The 26,763-nt window shown below is 43.5% G+C and overlaps 2 protein-coding genes and 1 long non-coding RNA gene across 3 annotated transcripts; 2 read left to right on the forward strand and 1 right to left on the reverse strand.

Annotated features, from left to right (window-relative positions):
• Positions 1–412: 412 nt before the first annotated feature.
• Positions 413–901, forward strand: LOC133898561 (uncharacterized). The gene has a single exon (XM_062339270.1). It carries the CDS (start codon positions 413–415, stop codon positions 899–901), a length of 489 nt encoding a protein of 162 aa, XP_062195254.1.
• Positions 902–1,445: 544 nt separating this feature from the next.
• LOC133898562 (ethylene-responsive transcription factor CRF2-like) lies at positions 1,446–2,258 on the reverse strand. Its single transcript, XM_062339271.1, has one exon. It carries the CDS (start codon positions 2,256–2,258, stop codon positions 1,446–1,448), a length of 813 nt encoding a protein of 270 aa, XP_062195255.1.
• Positions 2,259–9,351: 7,093 nt separating this feature from the next.
• Positions 9,352–10,321, forward strand: LOC133898347 (uncharacterized). The gene is made up of 2 exons (XR_009906229.1): positions 9,352–9,761; positions 10,125–10,321. It is a non-coding gene; the product is annotated as an uncharacterized LOC133898347 (long non-coding RNA).
• The last annotated feature ends 16,442 nt before the right edge of the window (positions 10,322–26,763 follow it).

Raw genomic sequence — 26,763 nt, forward strand, 5'->3', positions numbered from 1 at the left:
AAATGAAAAGAATTATATATTATGAATGTATTTTCATGATGAATATAGTACCATTAGATTTATGTTGTCAATCGGTATGATTTTTTAATTATTGATAGTCAAAAATAAAAAAATTTAACTTAAGACAAACATGAATGGACTTATATTTAGATTTGGAGAGTATATAGCAAGAGATTTACACTTTGCACGTGTCAGTCTTCCAAAAAACTTCCTCTCCTAACCTCTACCAACAATGCCTTTTCAGTGGCCAAAAATAGAGAAACTTGTGGCAGCAGAGGTAAAGACAAGTAGATAACATGTGCTCCATTTTATAACACGACGTGCATCACTATTTAAGCACAGCGTGATCAGTAGCTGATCATCGACCATCCATCGCCCAAGACCAATTCAAGCACAGCAGAAGCTAACCAGCATGGCTCACAAAGCCCTGGCCCTCGCATTTCTGGTGTCCGCTGCTTTCCTCCTGAGAGCGCACCAGCCGGCGACCGCTCAGGTGTTCTGCCGGTCACAGTTCAACCTGGCCAACGAGGCGTGCAGCATGCGGACGTTCCCGCGGCCGCGGCCGGGGCTGCCGCGGCAGCAGCTCAACGAGACGTCCACGTCGGCGGCCGCTGCCACCGGCGGTGTCGGAGGCCAGGGGCTGCAGTCCAGGGACGACGACGACGACGACGACAATGGCGGAAGGCGGTCGTCTAGGCACCGTCACCGGCACTACAGCGAGGAGGAGGAGGACCCCCGCGACACGGCCTGCTGCCGCCGGCTCATGGGCCTCGACAACTCGTGCGTCTGCCAGGCCGCAGCGCGGCTCCCAGCGTTCATGAACTCGGTCAGGCATTCCGTCACGCTCACGCCCGTGGATGGCTGCGAGGTCACCTTCGAGTGCCCCGGTCCGCTCTTCTAGTCTAGTTGGCTCTGCTCTGCTCGTCGATCGACGTGGTCGCAACCGCCGTCGATCTCATGGCCACGGATGATTAATAAGTTTGTGATTCGTAGTGAGCAATTAAGTTTACTCTTAACAGGATAATGTATGTCACCATAAAAAATGTCGTTGATCGTGAGTCTGTATCAAGTTACTACTGTGAATTCATCGGACCCTGAATAATAATGAACGAGATGGAAATTTACTTTCACGTTTCATTCCATTGTAGTTGGACTGAAATTCAAAGGCGAGAAATTGGGGTCATTTCCTTAAAAAGAATAATTATTACTGGATAGCAAAATCCTAACTGATAATGTGTTAGTTGCGTAAATTGTGCTCACAATGAACTTAATTATGGAAATCGATCGGAGCACGTATGCCTGCCATGCATGGCCTAGCTACGAGAAGGTTTTGTGTCATGAAATTTGTACGGTTTTGTGTCATGAAATTGATACAAATTGCTCGAAAGAATGGCAATAGGAAAGCATTGACTTACTCGTCTTGATCAAATGATTGCTGATACATGTCACAAGAACCCGTTATCAAACAGCGATAAATCAGCCAGATCAAAGTCCAAGTTGCCATCCAAGAACGGCAATGGCAGGCCAGCGAGATCGGCTAAACCTATAAGATCCTCATCGGCGGGTTCGTCCGCCCGGAACGGATCAAGACTCGCCCGCACATCAGCGTGCGATCGTGAATTCTGCGACAGCGATGGCGGTGACGCCGACGTTATGGAAGAGATGCATGGCGCAGGCGAGACGGACACTGCCATCGCACTCGCAGACGACAACATCGTGGTCGTCGTCGCCGTCAAAGCCTGTACAATCTGCTGCTTCTCATCTGGCGGATGTGGTGACGCTCTGCGAACGGCACCGCCCCGCTCGGACGACACCAGCAGGCCACCGCTGCACGAGGGCGAGAGGAGCTGCGTCCCGAAAGCATCGTAGGCAGCCTTAGCCTCCTCCTCGGTGGCGAACGTGCCGAGCCAGTGCCGGACCTTGAGCCTGTGGCTCCGGAACTCCGCCGCCCACCGGCCGGGCTGGCGCTCGTACACGCCGCGGTACCGCCTCTTGGGCGCCGACCTTGTCGCCTTGACGCCGCGCTTCCTGCTGCTCGTCGCCGCCGCCAGCGCTGACGGCCCAGCCGCTTGGGCCTTAGAACCAGGGGCAGGGTTCTTGGTGCTCCTGCTGGCGAGCACCATCTTGCCAAGCAAGATCACGATCTCCGTTGTCTTGTCGGCAGCCTTCCTGGCCGCGCCAGAGCTCGCGTCGTCGCCGGAGTCGGACTCGGTGGCGTCGGGGTCGGAGAAGGAGATCCGGATCCTCTGAGGATCCATTTGTTGGCTTGGCGGGCACGCACGTAGTTGCCGCCTGCATGCCCTACTTAAATCTCGTCGTCGGCCGAGAAAGCGGCCGTACGGGTAGATTTGTTTCCGCGCCGATCCCAATTGTACCTGCGTAGCTAACTGGAAATCAATCCGGTGTGCGAGAACCAAAACGTGGACACGATATGTGTCTCAGCTTCCCGTTTTGTCTGTGTTAACAGTTAAATACTGGTCCCTATTTTTTCATACTAACTAAGTGCTCGTGTTTTATAATAAAAATATAAATATTAAATATGGTAACATCAAGTATAAACTCAAGGTATGAAAATATAGATGTGTCATGAGAGAGCTACGGAACAAATACATCGGAAGGATGTCATAGTTTGATTTTAGATGAGATAAAAAAAGAGAAATGAGATTATTCACTAATTTCTCTCATAATTTATTTATTTATTTTTATTAGTAAAACAGATCCTATATTCATAGCCAGTAACAAGCACTACTTAAAAAAACTATTTTTCGAGACAACCATGGTGCCTTTTCACAGGCAGATCATATGATAAAATCGTGTGGACGATTTTTAGAGGTGGTGACAGAAGAAATTATCTATGTAAAGGTCATTTCCACAGTCAATTCTTTAAATGAACCGTCTGTGGAAATCGTATCATTTTCACAGGCAATTCACATAAGAAACCGTTTGCGAAAATATTTATTTTCACAGGTGATTCCTTATATAAACCGCCAATAAAAATGGGTTGATTATTACAGACGGTTTCTTATGTGAACTGCCTATAATAATGATTATTTTTACATATAGTTCTTTATATGAACCGTCTGTGGAAATAGAGGGTTATTTTTAGAGGCTGAGAATGGATGATAATAAATCTTAAAAAAATTATAATGTTTTCATATAAACTCAGATGGAGACAAACTTTATATGAAAATTATAGCCCTCGACGAGATCTATAACTTTGTGGTTGAAAACTTTTTTATTTGAAGTCATTTATATATCCAAATAATCAATCTAATAGTTCAAACGATTATTTGGACATCTAAATGACTTCAAATGAAAAATATTTCAACTACAAAGTTGGAGATTTCATCGAGAGCTACAATTTTTATATAAAGTTTGTCTCTAGAATTTATAAGAAAAATTTATGATTTTTTAAAATAATCTAAAAATGATCATCCATTTTCGTACGTGGTTCACATAAGGAACCGCCTGTGGTAATGAATAATAGCTTATTTTAAAGAATTTATAACTTTTTCATACGAACTCGGATGAAAATAAAATTTATATAAAAATTGTAGTCATCGATGAGATCTACAACTTTGTAGTTCAAAATATTTTCATTTAAAATCATTTAGATACCCAATAATCAGTTGAAGTTTCATACATGTTTCGATCACACATATGCTATTGTTATGACAAGTCCTATTAATACAATTAAACTCAGAGGAAAAAAAGAATACTACTCACTTCAACATCTCTAACAAGATTAACAAGAAGAAGATCAAAGACCTCCACTATCAACAAAAAGATTTAGCTTACAGAAGTACAAGTAATAATATCAATAGCATATCAAGTGTCAGCATGGTCATAAATATTTTTATTTTATTTTTCTCTTCTTTTCTCACCTTTGCAATACTAGAATAGGAACCAGTCTAAATGTTTTGCTCAAATTTGATATAAGGAGTGGCGGGTATGGATACACACGCGTGTTTTGAAAATGGTACAGAACTTCCGGAGCAAGAACTTAATCTTCCAAGACTTTTTAGCCTCGAAAAATTCATCGAATCTGACAAAGTCGAGGAGAAATAGATGTAACTTTTTTTTAGATATCCGTAGAGTCAAAAAAAAATATCTAAATTGGAGTTTGTATGTAAAAGTTATGCCGGTTTTACCGAAGACAGTTTAGATGCTATCACAGGCGGTTCACTTAAGTAACCGTCTATGAAAATCGGTTTTCAAAAGGTTAAAAGGATAAAACTTCCTGTTTCAATCTCAGCTACTTGATAGGTGAGGCGGTAAGGGACTTTGCGCACGAGGGTAGAGGGGAGGGAGGTCGCAGGTTCGATTCCTATGGAATGTAAAGACTAAAAATAGTGTAAAAATATAGCGTGGCTTGTGACTAGCAACGGCGAGGCCGTGGGGTTCCTCGGGTAAAAAAAAAATTTCTCGCTTTTTTTCGGACCAAAAAAACGTTGATTCGGGGACCGATTCTCACACGCTATTCACTTAAGTTACTGCCTGTGCAAATCGGTTTCCACTGGTGGTTCCTTAAGGGAACTGTATGTGAAAATCATTTCTACAGTCGGTTCACTTAAGGAACCGCATGTGAAAACCGATTTACCATTTCTACAGACGGTTCACTTAAGGAACCGCTTGTGGAAACCGATTTCCACAAGCGGTTCCTTAAGTGAACTGCCAGATTTTCACAGGCGATCTATTTTACGTCTGTGGAAATCATCTATTTCTACAGGCCTTCGATCACATGCGGGTACACTAAACGTTTGTGAAAATAGATTACGATTTGTCTGTAAAAATAGTTTTGGTAGTAGTGAAGATAGGAAGGTGCAGAAAGAGAGTGGTAGAGAACGAGAGTGGATAGTAAAATTAGATAAATTATTTAAACTTTAGAGATTTTTACTAGATAGGAGGTGAATAGAGAAATAGATGACGTGCGAACCAACTCCTGTTTTATCTAAGTAGAGATTTGATGTTCTAGATCTTTTCTGGCAACATTTGAGCAATTTTAAAACTGTCACCATTTACTAGGTTATCTTTTAGTTAAAAAATACTCATCCCGTGAATGTAAAGACAAACATTTTTGCTATTGATCAATCTGGAAACAAGGGAGATTACGCTCGACTGTGTTTGCACGACGCCGGCAAGGTTAATGTTCGGGGCAAGGGGATCTGGGTGTGTAGGGTAGGCTTGGAGAGATGGCTGAGGCGGCTGCCAGACCGACGTTGCTGCTGTGCGGCGAGGCGACGATGGTGCTGCCGGAGTTGTGGGTAGAAGAGTGGTGGCAGTGTAGGGAAACGCATTGTGTTTGTTGGGGAAGAAGAAACATCATGGGCGGTTTGATGGACATGCTACGATCCATGTTGGTCGGGTGAATGTTGTTTAGATTTTAGTCGACGACCGCTAGCAACGACGAAAGACAAATATACAACTCAGTGAATTTTGCCAAGCTCTCACTTAAACTCAACAAAGGAGGTAAAACCTTAAAAAGGAATCATGGTGAAGGGCAAATATTGATATCCCTCACCAAGGTCTTCTTGCTAAACAAGGCTAGCTAGCCGAGCTTAGCGAAGCAAAGGGCAAGCAAGCTGCGGCGTCCGACCAAAAGTGATTTTCGATAAAACTAGAAATCACGTATGTGTTATTATATACGTGGAATCAATAATATTATAATGAAAATAAAATTATTTTACAGAAAAATATAATTAAAAACAAAAAATATCTAAATTAATACTTTTTTAATATTGATAGCATATATTAATTGTAGATTTCTAAATTGATTGGAGATTTCCAAATAATTGAGCATGGATGAGACGAGGGATAACTTTGATTTTAGATCGTTTGATCGTGTAAAATATACAATAAAGATCATTTAGATCTATCCTAACTTATTTATTTTACATGAGTATAGATATAGATTACAGAGTATAGAAGTGACACCACGGAAGCACACATGAACTCCACCAAAATAACAGACCAGATCGAATCTGTTTCATCCTTCAACGGGGAAACTTGTGCGCCACGCATGTTCTAACGAACCAAGACCAGCAGGTGGGTCCACCGTCCACGTGACCAAAAACAAATTACGTAGATACACAAACGGGTAATTCCTATGGTGCAGGAAAAGAATTAGATTAGGACGTGTTCCTTGGCTAGTGGTCTGTTTCCTTCTTTATCTCCAACAATATCGCGAGAAAATCTGGCAAAGTAGAACACCTCAGGCTCAGATCCGAGATATGTTTGTTCTGCACGGCTTGGTGGATCCGTGAATTTTCTCCGGCTCAAATTGATTTCAAACAGAACAAGTCCAGACGGTGGTGGGCTAGTGGGTGTCTCAGAAATCAGAATACCAAGCAGAGGATTCGACGCGGTTGCTGAGTGATGACAGGCATTGAAATTCCGTTTATTATGGTTGGATCATAAGAAGGAAGACAGGCAGGCGTAAGGAAGGTCACAAAGATTTGACATATCAGAATTCCTGATTGTATGCAATGGTTCGTGCTCTTTGGAAAATGAAAAGAAAGGATGCAGTGGCAGGATGATCTTCGATGTGGTTTGCGGGAAATAGAATGCAAATGGCAAAAATACATTTACCACGAGGGATTTGCAACTGCATGAACTAAATTGAGCCTTTTCTGAGTACATTGCATCAAATGAACTCAGAAAATGTATGAACATTTGTTTACCCAACATCCATATACAGGTCAGTTATTAGCCTTGGCATGCCTCTTCTAAGCTTCTAATCACCAAAATCTGCAGCAGCATCCCATAACAAACTGACTCCAGTCATTCGTGCCCCACTCCCGTGCGCCAGAAGCGTGGAAACCTACTCTTGAACGCCAGCACCAACCCTCAGTTCTAACCGTAGCCAGAAAAGGGAGAAAGCATTGCTGTCGAGCAGATGATTCTCTTTGAAAGCGAAGCTGGCTCTTCAATCCATTGGATGATTTACCAGTATAAGTCTCCCTGATTACCAACTTGCACTGGTCCTCGATTTGTTTCAGCGTGCTCACCTTCTGACGTCCTACCACTGTGAGCTCCGTTAGTGCCTGCAGATTACAATCAGGAAGTGCCACAAAGCTCCTTGCATTCCATTAGAACAAGCTCTTGAAGGGCAGGGAAGGCACCCAGATTCCCAGCTGGCCACAATTTTTTCATTAAGAAGGAGCAAGAGTACAAAGTTTACAAAAAGGACTTGTAACTCTACGTCATCTAGTTGGACACTAGAAGGCACGAACTTACTCAAGGAAGCTATTACATGAAACACTACAAAGGGATGGAAAACAGAGAAAGCTACTCATTGGGAAACTAAAGCTACACGGGGCAGCTCACGAGCATCCAATCCATAGCAGACTGGAGGCAAACTATAGTGAAAGACGTGTCAGAAGAACAACACCGCTCTTTCAACAGGACGATCATCTATATCATGTGGAACGAGAGGAACCGTCGCATCTTTCAAAATAAGAGCTTGTCAGCCTGGGAGGTTGCATACCACGCCAAGGAGGATGTTGATTAGCGTTGACGTGCATTCCTAATGAACTAGCGCTACCTTCTACATAGGGTACAACTTACAAGAGGTTCTAGTGTTCCTTTGTATTTCCAGCCATTGCCAACGCACGTAACTCATGTAACTAGGCCTCTCTTAGGTTAATGATGCGGTTCAAGCCACCTTTTATATCATAAACTCCTCTTCTTCTTAATTGAATGGCAGAGCTTCTGCTCTTTTCATTCAAAAATAAAGCAACCACACCTAGAGCATGCATGCATGTACAAAGTTTAAATGTGACCGATTTTGAACTTAAGATTTGAACCTAGAGCTGTGCAAAGTTTCAAATTTTTTGAAAGCTTCTAGGTATGCTTTTTGACGAATTTGTACCGTTTCCAATATTTGAGGTGTTTTCACCTATGTTGACAACTCAGAACTCCGAACTTTTTACTGCATCTTCAGGATGCATTTTACAGTATGGCATCCGAAGTACTATTCTAGAAAGCGATGCCAAAAAATTGTGCACTTCTTTAGCTCATGATATATAATGGGTTGATGCTGTAGTGGTTAAAGAAGATAGTTGATGGTGCTTGGTTTAGATGTTGTCGATACTATGTTTTGTCCTAGAAATAGTAATGCTATGGTGCATGTGCTGGTAAGGACAGGTGCGGCTTTGGATTCTTCAAGCTCGTGTATTTGGATTGAAGATTTGCCAGAGTTTCTATCTCGATTGAAGGCTAGAGACTGGCTAACTAGTCATATTAGTGGAATATAATTCCAGATTTAAAAAAAGGAACTAGGGTGAACTGATTGCAAATTTGCAATGCCTGCTACTTATTGAATCCTCTTTTAGTTGCCCATGAATGTGTGTGGGATCTGTTTTCTTTGTTTCAGCTGTCATTCATTATGAACATATGATACGCATTTGTATACATGCTCCAAAGTTGTAGACCTTTTTATCAAAAATTCCAAATCCCTTTGTTGGGACAGAAATCCCAAACAATATGGACCTTCGGTTATGGGAATGTCGAAGGGTCCTCGGGGTGACACGTGTTTGGGGTGAAACAGTTTTTCGATCGCCCTTCCGGGTACAGTATGGCCCTATTTATAGCCCGTACTCGACCATCCCAGGCGTGGTTTACAAATCCTACCCTTTACCTGCTACATTCTCGGAATATCCGGGGGCATTATGGTACAAGTGAGTATAATTACATAATTACAAATCTGCCCTGAACGACCAAAACAGGCCCACTGCCCCGCAGTGATCTTCGTCTCCGAAGATCTGCGGAAGTCTTCTCCACTCAGTCATCCGTCAGATGGCCTTCGGCCCCCGAGTGAAGGTCGGCTTCTACCTTCGCCCGCCACGATCACTCATGACCGTAGGCACGGACTTCGTCCTTCGGTCGAAGGCTCGCCTACGTCTTCGTCGGCACGGGAAATCGAGAATACGGGCGCGCCTACACCCTTCGACCGATGGAGCTTCGTAATCTTCATCACCTTCAGATGAAGTCCCTGAAACGAAATTGCAATGACAAGCATGCGATTTTTCCAGTAGACTTCGAGCTACCCTCCAAAGAGGGGGGAGGGGAGATCATCCCCAGCACCCTTCATCGAAATAGATCCCAACAAAAAATAGATATTCCATCTGTTTAAATTTTTAGAGTAATTGTACGGTGGTCTTAGAGTAATTTGGATCATCTATTTTTTAGTCAGATGAACTAGATTGGTTATAATACTCTCTGTTGTTCAGAGATAGTATAGCGAGTATATGAGAGTAGTATAAGGAGTATAAAAGTATTTTTAGAAAAAAAATTAGCATAGAAGTACTAATGTGCAAAGTGGGACCAGAATTTCAGCCCATTCATGACCTAGGCAGCCTATCCATTAGCGCGTTTCGTCACCGTGACCAAACGTTAGGTGAGGTTGCTCGATTCGCGGCGGCGGGGGCTCAACTCGCGGCTGCGGCGGCTCGAGGTTGCTCGACTACCGGCGGCAGCGGCGGCGGGTCGATTCGCGGCGGCTGCGTCTCGATTCACGGCGACGGGGGCTCGACTCACATCAGCGGCGGCAGCTCGACTCGTGGCGGCGGCGGCGGCACGATTTGCGGTGATGGCGGCGGATCGTCTCGCGGCGGTTTGATTGGCGGGGACAGTGGGTCCATTCGCGCCGGCTCAGCAGCGCACGCCGAGCCGCGGGGGAGAAGCGGCGCCCGTGGCATAGCAAGTGTCCGGGGCGGAGGAGCTGCTGCGGCGGTGACTCGCATCAATCCATGGAAATCCCCGTATGCCTTCTTCCGTTTTGCTTGAATTGGGACAGATTCGGTTGCATAATGGGGCCGTACTGCCGCCTTCGTTGCTGCTTGCCGGTGCCATGAAGGGGGATAGGTGGCATGGTGTTGCTCTCTCTCGATGGTTTGGTGGGCAGCGACTGGTAATCGAGCACCCAACTACATCGGTGTGTCTTGGTGCAGTCCACACGCCCATGGACGAGCCTTGTCTCACATCAGGCCTCTCCGATTGCTTGCTGTGTTTCATCTGATCCCATTTGCAATTAGCTTATATTTTTTATTATGTGATATTGATTTGACAAGATCTGCCAAGCAAGATGTGCTTCAATTCATTAACTGTGCACAACTTGTTTGTAGAAATGCCTGAGAGAACACAAGCAAGAACCCCTTTTAGCTTGCTCTCTGCAGCCCGGGGCAAGGCGATGATGAATCTCTGTGACAAGGGAGAGGACATGCCGCTGCAATGGGGTGACTTTTGTTTCCAGAGAGAGATCATTGTAGTTTCATTGTTCCGGATACAAGAATTTTGTTGCTCAAAATGGTATTGACGTTGACACTTACTCTGAAGTTGGGCTTGCTTTATTCGTATTCAAGGCTCAGGATCAGAAAACATGCAAGCACTTCAAGTAGATGTTGTATGTTCATTCGTGGCGGCGCGGGGCTCAATTCACGGCGAAGGCGGATCGATGAGGAGCTGCGGCGGGTTCGATTCACATTGGACAGGTGGTCCACGGCCGTGCCACCGTCGGGCATTGGCATTGGTACGCGGTGCTGTTTGAGGCACTTGGAGGCTGTTGTATGCACGTACAGAAACAAATTGACAGCTAAATATCCATCAGTTATTCAGCAGTTACATATTTTCCCAAACTCAGAGATGCAAATGCGTGCTCCTGAATTTTCCCAAACTCAGATGCATACAACACCAATTCACATTGTCATTGCTAGTTTCACAGTGAGAACAAAAGTTTTGTTCATCCTGGATCGAAAATCTTAAGCTCAAAGTACTAACAGGGCATCAGCCCCTTCCCCATGCCGCCGCAACCATGGATGAGGGCGCGAGGAGGAGGAGCGGGCAGGACCTTGCTGTCGCAGACCGTGGAGGCGCGTAGAGAGAGGAGAGGGCTGGAGGCCCTACCGTGGTCATGCCGCCTGTCGAGGCCGCGCAGAGGAGGCCCGAAGTAGGAGAGGACAAGCGGGTGCCAGCATAAAGTCAGGTGGCAGCAGGTGCTGCCACCTGGCTCCTCTGTGCCTCGGAGAGCCGCCAGGGCTCCATCCGCCCCCCTCTCTCCTCTATCTTCCTCCAAACGGATCCAGGGCCAGGTTCGTTGGGAGATAGGATAGGGACTCCATTTCAAACGGATTTGGGGCCAGATTTGTTGGAGATAAGAAAGGGTGCGATTTGACCTTAGAGATAGAGAGGAGGGGCGGCACGACCAGAGGTAGAAGAGAGGCGGCTACATCAGTGGTGGCACATCACCGAGCCGGTGCTCGGGCCTGCGGGACGGGGATTGAACCACATGAAGTCGGGAAGGGGAAGGAGGAGCGAACCTATGTCTTGGCAGGGGCGCGAACGCAGCTGCTGTCCAGGATAGCGAGTGGAGGAGGCTCTTTGGATGTGGCGTGCAGGGACGACGACGTAGCGAGCCCCTAAACTTAGCGAGGCAAGTAGCGAGCGGGTTGGAGACCGATTTTTACTACGTTCGCTAAAAAAATAGAGTAACGAGTTGAGAAGGGAGTGGTTTAGAGTTGCTCTTATAGAAAGTAACAGAGGAAGCAACATGGTGTAAGTGCAATTAACCTGGTGCTCCACCCGATCACTTTCCTACTGACGCCGCTTCGCTTGTAGAGTTGCAGAGTAAATATTTCTGTGCAACTCCCTTCCGTGGGATTGCCCCTAGTTCCGATTGGACAAGTACATTGTAGCACCTTGCCCTATTGTGGCATGTACCGTTGCAAGGATATGAAATTGGCCTTTAGCTTCGACTGCCCCTAGTTCCGATTGGGTAGACACTCGTCAATGTCTACAAACCGATGATAGATAGTTGGAATGTTAGATAGCTCCACACTTCTCAGGAAAATAGTATTCCCTCCGTTTCAAAATATAGGATATATTAGGATACAAAAGTCAACTTTGTAAATTTTGATAAGCAATTAGTCAAATTATGTGCATGCTTTAGTGTAGAAGACATATATCAATAGATTCGTATTTCATATATCTCTATAATATTGATTTCGTAGCAATTGATAATACTCCTAATGCATAAAAGTATATTGTTAGAGAAATTAATAGGTCAAATATGCTTTGTAAGAGGATCTCTGACGTCGTGTGTCGTCGTTGATGTGTGAGGCCGGACTCACGTGTCAGCGACGAAATTATTATGATGTTGATATCAGGAGATCTAGATCCGATCATGGCATACGCGCAGGAGGAGCCATCATCGGCTTCCGCAATTTGATGCTGACAATGTGGGCGTAATCACCTTGCGGGATGCTGGCCTGGCAGCAGCCCTGGCCGAGCACGATGACCCGTTGTCTCGAGCACTGGCCCACGAGTCGACCAAGGATTGGCAGCTAGGACCGATGCCCTACTTGGCTTTGACGTCCTTCCTAATCCCTATTAATCTATCAGCATGTTGCTAGCATACGACAGGCTGAACCACGATAAGAGAGTGAAATCTATGCCATGTTGTCTCACAAAGCGGTACCCAGGGGGTATGTCCAATGGGCAGTCGAAGCTAAAGGCGCCATGCACCCAAGCTCTACCCACCGAGACTGACTCTAATGAGCTCGACGGGCAAAAAAGGAGATGTTCACCGGCGATGGGGGTGTTGCCCGATCCTCCGAAAGATAATTGTGATAAGTCAGATGTGATAGAACTTTGATATTGATGATTCAAAGGCTATAACCAGAACAGATCGAAACCCTCACAATCACTATATCATTACTCCATGGTTATCAACCAAACCAAGATGCAGTTAATCTCATCAAAAAGGCTTTTCCTGCAAGCGAATCGAGAATACAAGCAAAAACAGGTAGATGCAATCTAAATATTGCTAATTACCAATGAATTACTTGAGTTGGGGTTTCACAAACCGATATACGGCGAAACTGTCTAAAACAAAATAATCTAAGCAAAATCTAAGTCTAAACTATGAGGGCTACTATATATATTTAGAGGGGACGTGAAGAGATCGATATAGGGTTGTGCAGCTGTGGGAAGAGACGTACACAATCTGGACTCCGACTCCAACACGCTTACAAGACCCGATAATATCCAAAATGATGGTGCAATACTTTATTTCAATGACTCTGATTAATTCCTAATAAATCTAAAGGTGATACTAGATCCATTAGAAATGTCTCATTATAAAAGTTTCATCAAGTCCAAGAACGCCTCAATTAGATTTTGTATGCAAAAGTTATGCCCATTTTATTGACACGCTATCCTGAGACTTTGAGTAGACTATGGAGTTTGAGTAGACTTGGCCTTTGAGGGACGACATCCAAGTGAGATTGTGGTGCTTCTTCCATATTCCTAAGTAACAAAACATTACAAGAAATTAGTAGAATCATATCCTTTACCAAGAAAACATGAACAGTAAAGAACGAGTTTACTTTATGTGTATTTGAATGAGCGATGTCCTCATCATACTCCCCTTCTTTACAACAAACTGTCATCAGTTTGCATATGGCATTATCTTACCTATAAACTCCAACACAAAGCAAAATTTACAAAGAGATATCGTTATGTAATATCATAAGTTTTTTAATCAAAAAATTACAATTCTCTTTGAAATGATTGTACCTGATCATAATTTGCCATAATAGATAATATTGGACAATGTAAGCATATGTCACTTCTTGCCCCCCTTCTTTAAAAGAAGTGGTGTGACATGGTAACTTGGTATCAATTTTCATCTTCTATAGAAAGGAAGGTGAAGCAATGGTTGTGGTGTATGGTAGCAGCTAACAACACTCACTTTCTTGAGAACTATTCTATTGATTGCAAACAGAAGTAGAGAAACTTGACATTGTGTAGCGAAAATGACCTCATTAGATTATGATTGTGATTTTAGTGATTAATGAAAACATAGTCAATATGACTAACATATTTATCAAAAATATATGTTAGTAGGTCTCATGGATGCAATACATGAAGAAGCCAACGTAGCCGGAATAAAGTTGGACTGAATTGGAGAAGTCCCAGGTCTGGGTGTTGAATTCACCGGAGCTTTATTGCTTATCAAGACAAAAAGAGGTAAGTTCACCGGATGCTCTGATGTATAAGTTGATGAAATCACCAGATGAATTCTTGGGTGACACATGGCCAAAATTGTTAGAAGTGTTACACCAGATGGTCCAGTGTTAATATTGAAAGTGCACCGGACTAATTTCAGCAGAGGTGAAATTGCCCAGGAAACAATGAAGTTTAACTCACCAGATTATATAGTGATGCAATGATGACTGCACCGGACTAATTATTCCAAAGATGATTCCAAGACAAGAACTTTGAAGCTCAGTTCACCGGATGGTCCAGTGAAGATATATAAACAAAAAGTTTGAGAGTAAGCATTACATAATCTCCAAAATTTTTTTTAAGGAATAGATTACCTGTTTTTCCTTACCACACAGATCCACTAGGATGGGTTTTGTTTATTTTAACACCTAAAAATGCAAAAATCAATTATGAGGTGTGTACACTGGACCAAATATTGTAGAGAACAATTTCTTGTGGCAGAACAAACTTCACTCACCTGATGGTCCGGGTAAATGTGTTTCACACACCGGACCATGAACAGTGCAAAGAGGCAGAACACAGTTTAACTCATCGGATGGTTTGGTCATGAAGGTTGTGCACACCGGAGCATTATTTTCAGAGAGGGTTGCATTGGCTCGGTTGGCTGAAGTCAACTCACCGGATAGCCCGGTGATGAAGTGATATGCACTAGATGCATACACCGGAACAATTTACACAGAGAAGAAGGAAAGGCTCAGATGGCTCAGGATAACTCAACGGATAGTCCGGTGATGGGGATGAAGTATACACCAGTGTGTCCAGTATTCATAGAGGCTTGAGTAGGGTTTCAATAGCTAGTTTGTGAGAGTGCATTCATCGGATGATCCAGTGTTATTACTATTGTTCTCACCAGATCATCTAGTATTAACAACTTTTCAGAGCCGTTGGTTTAACGGCTAATGTGCGAGTTTGAGGCTATAAATACCCACCTACTCGACCATTTGAAGGTGTTGTAGTCCAGAGAAGTTCATGTACACCTGAGAAGACATCCAAGCCACCAAAGTGCTTAAAGTGATTATCCAAGGAAATTAAGAATAATATTAGTGAGTGATTAGTGCTTATAGGCCTAGAGAGAGTATTGCTAGGTGATTGCTGTCTAGAGAGTGGATCAAGGAGTGATCCAACCTTGTACCAAGTGGTACACTAGCACCTTGGAGTCTTGGTGAATCATCGGCAAGCTTGTTGACCCTCCGACTTGGTGTGGAGTGGCGGCAAGGCGATGGTGTGGGGACGTGGAGACTCTTGTCTTGGTGGCTTAAACTCCGAAGTGATCACGACAGCAAGGAACCAGATGAGAGGCTAGTGGTGAGACCTTTCCTTGGTCGCTCATTTAGGTGGAGGCCTTATCTTTGTGACTTTGTGGGTCAAGAGCCATGACCGGGTGTCGACCAGGAGCCTATCCTTTGTGGAGCTCCAATATGGACTAGGGGAGCTCCAATATGGACTAGGGGTGGTATTTATGCCATCGATCCTACGGGAAAATATCATTGCGCCAAGTTTACTCTCTCTACCTTATTTACGTTTCCGCATTTACATTTTTGTAATTTACCTTCTTAGATAGGTTGCATTCACTTTGATCGGTAGAGTAGACACACTAGATAAACTTAGAGAATATTTAGATAGAAATTGATATAGGTTTATCTTGTGTTGTTTTTAGAGCCAAAGTAGTTCTAAGTATCCTAATTCACCCCCTCTTAGGATGTCACCGATCCCTTTAATTGGTATCAGAGCTAGAGATCACATCTAGCTCTATAATTTGTTTCAGAGCTTCACACTTTTCACAAGATTTTGCCAATTCAAGTGGCATTTGAGCCTTAATCTCATTGTGATCGGTTAGAGTTCACCACCTAGTGAGTTCCGACATTCGGGATTGGGATGGATTCCCATAGTACTCCACTTTTTGATGGCATAAACTTCCCTCAGTGAGAAATTCTAATGACTTGTTATTTGCAAGCCCGAGGGTTAGATGTTTGGAGAGTTACTGAGGAAGGAATGAGACAACGTATCACCAACAAGGAGAGGCAATTAGATGCATTGGCCAAGACATCTACATGTGTTGATGCATTTAATCATATTTATTCTCTCACCAATGCATATGATATTTGGACTAGTCTCACTGAAATATATGAAGGCAGAAAGGATGTGCGCAATGAGAAATATCATGTGCTTGTTACTAAGCTCAATAGCATCAAGCAAATACACCATGAAAGTGCTAATGATATGTATTCTCGTTTGAATATTCTTGTTAATGAGAAGAATACTTCAAGCTCTTCTTCTGAAGTATAAGTTGATAGCCTCCATCATCTACGACAACAATGATATTAAGAAGATAACTATAAGTCAAGTGCTTAGTAAGATCACCGTCCTTGAGATGACAATGAACATGGGGGTGGAACCTTCTTCCTCATCCAACACCAAGAACCTTGCTCTCATGTCGAGACTAGTTCAAGAAACAAACCAATCTCATCTATGTGCTGAGCCCATGAATCAATCCCAACACATAGTAACTTCATTGATGATAATCATTACAATATCCAAACTTAATCGAATTAACTGTCTTACAAAAGTGACCTTCAAGGGTCAAAGAACCAAATAAACTGCAGCAGAACTAAACGAACTACAAAGACTCTAATCCTTTACGACTCTTTCGCAGGCATCATCGACGTAGAAAGCATCTTAGAACGATCCACCTTCAGCGTACTCCTCGTTACCTTCTCCAACTGGGAGTTTGGTGACAGCAAGAGTGACCACTTGTCGTACTCAGCAAGTTGTGAAGGAATAGTATGCATATGAAGGCTTGACAAGAATAAGGCTATATGGCTCACTTGCATAGATCAGCGTTTAAGTAAAAACATTTGAAAAGCAAATATAATTAAGTGAATAACAAACTACCTCAAGCATCCATCTTGACTTAACCAACTAACCAACACCTCAACCAAAGTTCAATCCACTAAGGTTGAACCCTCAATCATAGTTCCCATCACTATGATTGACCACCCTCAACTATGATTCCCACCATCATAGTTGACCTAACTAATCAAAACATCAAGTTATAATCATGTAGGGTTTCAGTGCCGCTCATGACCGTGAGCATGACTAAATATTTAGTTTTAACTCTGCAGGGGTTGTACTTTATCCACAAGACGGATCATCCCGTTTTGTCGAGCATCCGTTGGCCGACGGATAACTCTTATACACTACCGAGGTGTGCGCTAGGAATCCACTATAAATCCTTTACAATGCCCTCTCTCAGCACATGTCTACTTGCTAAGGTTTCACTGTCGCGTGATTCCACCTCAACAAAGGAAGACCCCTCTTGCACCTTTCGGATCCCAAGACATCATCGTTCACCACTCTTCTACTCGGCCTACACTATGACGAGGGTAAGAAAATTACTTGGCTAGGCCCGTCCCATTCCAGACTTGTTGTTGTACTGTAAACATAGAAAGGTCACCCCACAAACTGGTCCTTAGATTTTCACAAGACTACCACTTTCCCAACCATACATCTTATCATACCACTTGCTCAAATCCCTATATCATGTTGCTACAAAAAATATTCTATCATATTTTATCATTGTTGCATAGGACCATTATCAAGTTTGTGGAATAGTTATCATGATTACCATCCAAAGCAAAGCTAAGCATCATCTACCCATCCATAACCCAAAACCATATTATGGCAAAAAGGATGATAAGGGAAAAACTAGGGTAAATCTTAACACTTGTGATTCCCAATAAATTATTAGCATGTATATTTATAAAACAAAACATTTGTAAAACTGGGATAATAATGATCAAGAACACAACTTGCCTTCACTGAACTCAATTAGGTCTTCAAAATCTTGATCCTGCACACCTTTTAGCTCCTCGTTGGCGTCTACTCGTAACATACGCGGACAAACAACAACACATAAACACCAAGATCCAAAAAAACCAAACATCACACAACAAACATCATCATCACAAGATTACACTATGATTTTCTAGGATTTTGCTGGAATTTTCTAGCATTTATTTGAATTATAAAACTATTTAAAAATATTAAATATAAATAAATAAACCTATAAAACATTATTAAACATTTTCAAAAATTAATTACCTACTTATTATTAATTTTTAGTATTATTTTCTCACTGGAAAAGTATTCATTGCGCAATATTTAACTATTATGATGTCATCATAGCAATTAAAATAATTAAAAAGAAAAACAACGCTAACTGTACTGCTGACTGGGCACTCGAGGCTGGTGTGGCAAGACACATAAGCAAAAACGCTGGCACGGCTGGCTGACTCGGCGAATGACGTGGCAAGGAGGCTGACTGGGATTATGTTGTCCATGTGTCACGCTCGGGTTGGCTGGCAAAGGGGTACGCACTGATCTAATCATGGCCATGGCTTTGGATTAGACGGCTCACACGCGATGGCTTTCGGCTCCAGCGGATTAGAGACGGCGGCGACTATCCAGTGGCGGCGCACGGCCAAAATCTCGCCGGTGAGGCGCTCCGGTGATCTAACTACTCCGGCGAGCGGCAGAAAAGGATCGGGGTAGCTCGGGGAACTCACCTAGGCACACGTTGGCATGGACAAAGCTCCAGAGTGGCTGGCGACGACGCAGGGCAGCAAAATTTCTTTGGAGCTCGTCGGAGATGCATTCTGGGCGATGTTTGGTGGTCGAGATTGCTTCGGGAAGCTCCTTCGCACTCCTGTGATGCTTGTGAACTCCTCAGAGGTGGCAATTAGGCTTCGGTGCTTGAGATCGATGATAGTGGCTTTCTTCACCAACGGAGTGGCAAACTTGCTTCTTTCAGCGACTTGGGGCTCTAGACTGAAGGCTTGCTCTGGGATGATCTAGGGGAGGGGTTTAGGGTGCTATTTATACCCGGAAGAGATAGAGTTCGAGAGTGGCTCGGCTTCGATTTGAATGGCGGCGGCATCAACTCGGACTCCAATTTGAAATTGAATCCGCAAGAGATAGGGCATACTCGACTGGGATTCTTGCTTAACCATGTGCTAGCAAGCTTCTAGATGTCCTCCTCCATCGTATGCGCATCAGGCTTCATCCTTGGCTCGTGGACAGCTCAGTCTTCTGTGGTTGCACAGCACGGCGACGCGAGAGAACGAGGAGAGACCTGAGGCTGGAGGTTGGGGACGAGGTTGGCGGGCCGGGCAAATGAAGTGGGCTGGCTCAGCTGGTCGGTCTAGTTGAATGGGCCGATTAGAGAGGGGAAAAGAGAGTAAGAGAGGGATGGGCTTCCGTCCATTAATCTCTAAAGGCTTTTCTAATCTTCCTCATGTATATATATATATACACACATACAATGTATATAACACATGAATATATAGCTCACATAAACAAATAATCAAGCAAGCAATCAATACACATATATATCCATAAACATTCTTTTATAGTGAAAGGCTCTCATTGCATATATGTATTTATACATATAACACACATACTCCCATATATGTGTATATGTATAAAGCACACATACACACTTAGGGATTTATTTAATTTTGCAAAGATCATTTTAATTTCTTTTGAAAAAGTTTTTATATTCTTGGTTTTAAGAATTTGGGATGTTACATCTCACAAGCAAACAAGCTCAATACCAACACATGAAGGCAAGGATGAGGAGACAAGAGCAAGAGTCAAGCTCAAGCGAAGATGATGGTGATCAAGATGAAGAGAGCTATGAAGAGGATGATCAAAGCACATAAAGTGATGAAGAAACTGATCCTAAGATGGCCAAGCTTTTCTCAAAGTTAGAGAAGAACATGAAGAGGATCAATGCCAAGGTTGATTATCATATCTCCATTGAAGACTTGGTCAACACAATTGATTACATCAAGAAGGAGAAGAAGACCAAGATCAAGAAGAGGGAGACAAGGGGAAGAGCTAAGGCACTTGCTAGCATAGGAAGATGGGTGGGTGATGATGAAGATTCAAGCTCAAGTGATGAGAGCATAACCATCCATTCCTCCAAGAGAAGCTCTTCCTCAAGGTCGTCATCACACAAGTTGTCCTCGCTCAAGTCATCTCACAAGTGTCTCATGGCCAAAGGTATGGATAGCGTTGTAAGTGATGATAAATCCGATGAGGATTCTCCCTCCTATGATGAACTCCTTCATTTGATCAATGAGCAACAAAAGGCCCTTAAGAAATAATCAAAAGAGCTTGAGAAATTCAATGCACTTAATGATATTCATGCTACCTTTGTTTCTAATTATGAACAATTATTTTGCAAATTCAAGTTGCTAAACAAGGAGCATGATGAGCATAAAGCTAATTTTGAGTGCATTGTATCTCAAACTAAGGTCCCTTTGAAACAATCTACGTCTCTATTTAATTACAATCATAAGGTAGAAGCTTCCACTTCTTGTGATGATTTAATTGATTTATCTAGCTCACCTATTTGCAATGAGATATGTGTTGAGAATATTGTTGTAGAATCATCTAACAACCTCATTGCACAAGAGAATGATGAGCTTAAGCAATAAGTGGAAAAAGGTCAAGAAGGACTTGACGAGTTTAAAGGGCATAGGACATATCGAACCTCCTCAAGATAATCGTGCTTTTATGGTGAAGAGCTTGTGAAGGGGTCCACCGTGACATGCTTCAAATGTCATCAAGAAGGCCACAAGTCCTTCTAATGCAAACAAGTGAAGAAGGAGACCAAGAAGAAGAAGAAGATGGCGAACCTCTTCAACAAGACCTCCAACCTATACACCAAGCCCAACTACAAGATCAAGACCAAGAGTAACTACTATAGGCTCAAGAAAAAGGACAATGGCAAGGTGGATGCACACATAGTTAGGAGAAAGGACCAGAGGTGGAACCAATCCATTTGGGTGCCCAAGGAAGTCATCACCAACATGAAGGGGCTCCAATCGGTTTGGGTTCCAAAGAAGACTTGAAGTCCAAAGCGCTTTGGGAATTTGAAGGCTTGACTTACAAAATGAAGTGAAGATTCAAGCAAAGAAGTCAAGTATACAAGATATGCGTATTGATGAAGATCATGATCATCACATACCCAAATCACCATCCAAAGGAAAAAGAGGTAAGTATAGCTAGACTTATGTTCATGCATTTTCTTGTTTAGCTTCTAGCTTATTTGTCTTGTCTAGGATTGCATATGCTTATTTTAATTTATTGTGATACCTAATAAAGGTTTTCATATGGTAAGTTGATTGTGTTTATCTCTAACCCATGAGCAACCTACATGGTTTATTAGTTATAGGTTCTTACATGGCACTAGTTTTTACAATTAGTATCTTTCTTATTCCATGACCCAATCTATAGGATAAATCCCTATTGTTATCAATAATAAGTGCATATATATATATATCTCACAAGTATTAAACACTTGTATGCACATATTTAGGAGGAGTATATCCTATAGGTTATGATTTTGAGAATAACATGTGTTTCTAGTGACATCTGTTATAGTCTCATGGAGCATCAACATGTCCCCGAAGATAACAATGCTTTAATGCTTCAATTGATATCATTGTCAAATCTTTTACTCATTTAAGTTACCTTCATGCATAATATAGCTTAAACTTTCTATCTTGATATATTGTCTAGTTGTGCATATATTTCTTTCTCATCATATGTATGCACACATATAGGGTGAGTTTAGACTACATTATGTGAGTTTCATAATTTATGATCCATGTGCTTTCATAGCCTACAATTGGTATCTTTCATTTGTAGTGATATCCCTACAATTGATATCCTTTTATTGGATCATAATTTGTGATGCTCTCTCCTATATGTTCTAATGTCTTTCTCTTGAGTTCAACATGTATTTATAGTCCTTTTTGGGAGATTGTTGACAAAGGGGGAGAAGTTTAACGACCAAAGCAAAATGAACAATGCACAGAGATTGTAGCATCAAGCAAGATATCTAGGAATACCGAAGTTGACAAAGGGGGAGAAGAAAAGATGCTAGGCACCTAGATTGACAAAAGAGAAGTTGTTGCATAGGTCGTTCAAGGAAAATGGTGGCTATGGAGAAAGGGAAATCAACAACAAAGGGGGACTAAGTGGTAAGAACATGCATCCAAGTAATGTGGTAAGACTTTGTGCTCACTTATGATCTTTACATTTGGTATCATTTATTATTTACCACTTGCTTTGGTTGTGTTGTCATCAATCACCAAAAAGGGGGATATTGTAGCGAAAATGGCCCCATTAGGTCATGATTGTGATTTTGGTAATAATGACAACATAGTCAATGGGACTAACATATTTGTCAAGAATATATGTTAGTAGGTCTCATGGATGCAATACATAAAGAAGCCACCACAGCCGGGACAAAGTTGGACTGAATTGGAGAAGTCCCAGGAAGATTTGTCTCACCGGATGGTCTGGTGCTCTAGATGTTGAACTCACCAGAACTTTGATTTCTTGTCAAGACAGAAAGAGGACAAGTTCACCGGATGCTCTGATGTATAAGTTGATGAATTCACCAGATGAATTCTTAGGTAAAACGTGGCCAAAATTCTTAGAAGTGTTACACCAGATGATCTGGTGTTAGTGTTGAAAGTGCACCAGACTAATTTCAGGAGAGGTGGAATTGCACAGGAAATAGTGAAATTTAACTCATCGGATTATACGGTGATGAAATGATGACTGCAACAGACTAATTATTCCAAAGGCGATTCCAAGGCAAGAACATTGAAGCTCAGTTCACTGGATGGTCCGGTGAAGATGGTGTGTACACTGGACCAATTCTTGTAGAGAACAATTTCTTGTGGCAGAATAAACTTCACTCACCGGATGATTCGGTGAATAAATGTATTGCTCACACTGGAAAATGAATAGTGCAAAGAGGCAGAATGAAGTTCAACTCATTGGATGGTCCAGTGATGAAGGTTGTGCGCACCAGAGTATTATTTCTAGAGAGGGTTGCATTGGCTCGATTGACTGAAATTAACTCACCGAATAGTCCAGTGATGAAGTGATGTGCATCGGATGCATACACCGAGGCAATTTACACAGAGAAGAAGGAAAGGCTCGGATGGCTTAGGATAACTCATCGGATAGTCCAGTGATGGAGATGAAGTATACACCTGTGTGTTCGGTGTTCGCAGAGGCTTGAGTGGGGTTCCAACGGCTAGTTTGTGAGAGTGTACTCATCGGATGATCTGATGTTACTACTATTGTTCTCACCGGATCATCTGGTCTTAACAACATTTCAGAGCTGTTGGGTTAACGGCTAGCGCAAGTTTGAGGCTATAAATACCCACCCACTCGACCATTTGAAGGTGCTGGAGTACAGAGAAGTTCATGTACACCTGAGAAGACATCCAAGCCACCAAAGTGCTTAATATGATTATCCAAGACAATTAAGCATAAGATTAGTGAGTGATTAGTAGAGAGAGTGTTGCTAGGTAATTGTTGCCTAGAGAGTGGATCATGGAGTGATCCAACCATGTACCAAGTGGTACTGTAACACCCTAAAATTTTCAATCTTTGAAATAGTTTAAAATTTGCTAGAATTTAAATAGGAATTCTAAAAATTTTGCAATAGGTTTTATGCGTGGAAAAAGTTTGCAAAAGATCGCTAGAAGTCACTCGTTCAAACCTATTTTGAATTTTGGTTCAAACTCTAAAAAGAAAAGAATTTCCAAAATAGTTAAAAGCTCTCAGGACGAATTCTTTCTCCAGCCCATCTCCTCCCCCTCCCCTCTCTCCTTTTCATCACCGGCTTGGGCCGCCCCCCTGCACCAGCCCGCTAGCTCGAACCGGTTTGCATGCCCCCTCCCCGCTCTTTCTCGCCACCATGTGGGCCCCGCCCGAGCCGAGCCGCCTGACCCGAGCTGCCCCCCCCTGAGCCGACTGTCCTTCTCCCACCTCCCGCCGCCCGGCCGACTTGCCCCAAATCTCACGCGCAATTTGAAATCTGAGCCGCCCCATGCCTTTATTCGGCGATTAAACATCAAGGACTAAACCCCCACCCCCTATTCACTGCTCCCCGACCATTTTCCCCTTCAATTTCCCCTCACAACTATGGAAACCGAAGCTTTTATGGAATTAAGGGCTCCAGCCAATCTCCTCGAATCCGCCCGATTCCATCCCTCTCTCGTGTATTTAAGCCTCTCAACATCTTCCTTGGGAGGATCCGCAACTAATACACCCGTTTCCCCCTCGTTTTTTGTTCGGAATCAACCTCGTCGCCATCTCCTTTCCGTCGCTAGTGAGAGCTCCACCGCCGCCCAAATTTCCCATGCTCGAGCTTCGTTTGACCTCGGCCTTTGTTTCTTTGATGTCACAGGAACTCCAGCGAGGCTTCTCGATGCTCCTCGGTGTTTCTTCCGCCTCCGGACGCCGCCCTCACTGAGCTCCAAGCCCACCGGCCATTCTTCTCTGTCGCCAGCCACCTTCGGACCTCCTCTGCCGTTGTGAAGCCTGTTGTGAGATTCCCCTCCACCTCCTCTTCATTTAGCGCTGCTTCCCATCATGATCCATGGTCGGTAGCGTGTTTTGGTGCTACTTCGAAGAAACGCTGGTGACTCGGCCACCCCCCCCCCTTCCAGCGCTGCCAGCCAAAGCCTCGATTGAATCCCGGCCGTCCGATCTCGGATGGACGGCACAGATCAGAGGGGTGCATACTGCTTCGGTCCGGTCCACCATGGACCCATGGACCAGCCCCTAGGCCATGGTCCATGGGCCCATAAACCTATTCCATGCACTTTTCCAATAGAAAATTAAATCGGTTTTGATTTATGACGTAATAATTAGAATTTCCAATATAAAATCAATTCGGGATTTTCTCTGAAAATCAAGTAAAATTTGTAGTTAAGCCCCTGAAACTTAAAATGCTTAATACTTTTTGCTCGTAGCTCCGTTTTGGGCGATTTTTGAACTCAAATGTTCACAGCAACGTGTAGAATCTTTTTATAGGGTTTTTTAACCTAGTTTTAGTACTGCTTGGTGTACTGTTCTTAGAGGTTTCCCTTGTGTCCTTTTTCCAGTTTGTCAATTAGGAAGTGAGCAGTTCGGGAATCTTCAAGAGCAAACTTTCGAAGACTTTGAGTAACCCTCCACTGAAGGCAAGTGTCCTTAAACATTTTGCCCCTGTTTTAGGATTCATATGTAGTTTTTATCCTTCAATTGCATGCTTGTGTAAATGGAATCCTATGTTAGGGTTTACTAGTTTGCTTAGTGCATTAACCGTGTCTAACCTTTCCTTGACTTAAGCCTCGTAGCATGGTTTCCCTTCCACTTGCAGAGTACAAATTTGTACTCACACTCATTGTCCCTTCTCTTGCATCCCCTTTCCTGATCAGAAGCTGTCAATGAAGCTGCTACCATCGAAGAGGACGACTTCGACCCCGAGTTGCTGTTCTAGGCTGGTGTGCCCCCGGTCGACTCCTGTGGAAGATGGAAGCCACGCTGGCACTGAAGACTCTTTTGTTCCACTATGTTTTCTCTTAGTCCCTTGGGTCCTTTTGTAATAAGTTAAATAGCATTGTAATCTTGGCATTGTGATGATACACTGATGATGTAGCACATGTATGGAAACTTGATCCTGGTATACATGTGTTGTGCCCGGTTTTGTTCCTTTAAAACTGGGTGTTACAGAAGTGGTATTAGAGCCGTGTTGACCATAGGACGCAGCCTATGTTTGTACAAACTACTTTTGCAAAATTGTTTCCCTTTAGTTTTTCCTTTCCCTATCTATTGCTCTTTACAAAACTATTACTAATTTTCTTTCTTCTTCAAAATTTTAGATGGGCTGCACGAAGATCACTCCGCGCAAGCGCGTGCTGGTTCCTGAGCTGGAGGTCCCCGCTAGTGCTATCTTGGCGCACCAACCTTCTACCGAGTTCTACTCCGACTGACAGCTTACTGGCTACTTCGCTCGTACGCTATGGTACCTGCTTCAGGGTCTAGGTGACCACAACGCTCCACTCTACAAGGGAGTCAGAGTTCCAATTGGAGGTCGTGGTTACTCCTGGTCATTGGAGGTGACCATGTTCGAGAAGCCCACCAACGACGGTCTTGCTGAGTTCGCCGAGTCCACACCGTCGTCGCCCTCAGAGATACCTTCGAGACTGGGATCAAGAACGTTGCCCTCCAGGCTCTAGCTGTTCTCTGCAGGGAGAATAGACAGGACCTCTGCCTCACTCAGTTTGGGAAGTACCCGCATCACCCGTCCGGCAGTCTAGATGTCATCTTCGCTCCCATCAACAACGAGTCAGATCTCCGTCTGAGAGAGCAGGTCCACCTCACCGCCGCCCTGTACATCGAGCTCGACAGAGCCCTTGACAAGCTGGAGGATATGCATCAGTGTCACGTAGAACAGGAGCAGAGCATCTGCGAGCTGCAGATTATACTGGAGGACCCTGACCCGTTCTCCGAGGAGGCTCCCGTTGCACCCGTGGTTGCACCGCCCCATTCCCCTCCGCGCAATAAGCTTCATCAGGAAGATGCAACAGGTCCATCAGGCTCAGCAGGCGAGGAGTAGAGTGGAGCTAGGAGGATGTCCCTAGCTGAATAAGTCGTTTAGTCTCATGTGTTCTGGTTGTGCTAGTGTGTGCTAGTGTGTGCTTGTGCCGAAGTTTGTAGTGTGAACCTTGTAATGAGTTGGATCTTTTCATGAGTTTTGGTGTGATGTCGGGGTTTCCCCTCTATATTGCATCAGTTAATAATATAATAATAGCTGGGAGTCCCTTTCTTTCTTTCGTG

Source organism: Phragmites australis, chromosome 18 (genome assembly GCF_958298935.1).
Source record: "Phragmites australis chromosome 18, lpPhrAust1.1, whole genome shotgun sequence".
Lineage (NCBI taxonomy): Eukaryota > Viridiplantae > Streptophyta > Magnoliopsida > Poales > Poaceae > Phragmites > Phragmites australis.

What these genes read in the sequence shown, in the direction of transcription:
- LOC133898561 (XM_062339270.1), top strand. Translation starts at nt 413, where the DNA reads ATGGCTCACAAAGCCCTGGCCCTCGCATTTCTGGTGTCCGCTGCTTTC.
- LOC133898562 (XM_062339271.1), bottom strand. Translation starts at nt 2,258, where the DNA reads ATGGATCCTCAGAGGATCCGGATCTCCTTCTCCGACCCCGACGCCACC.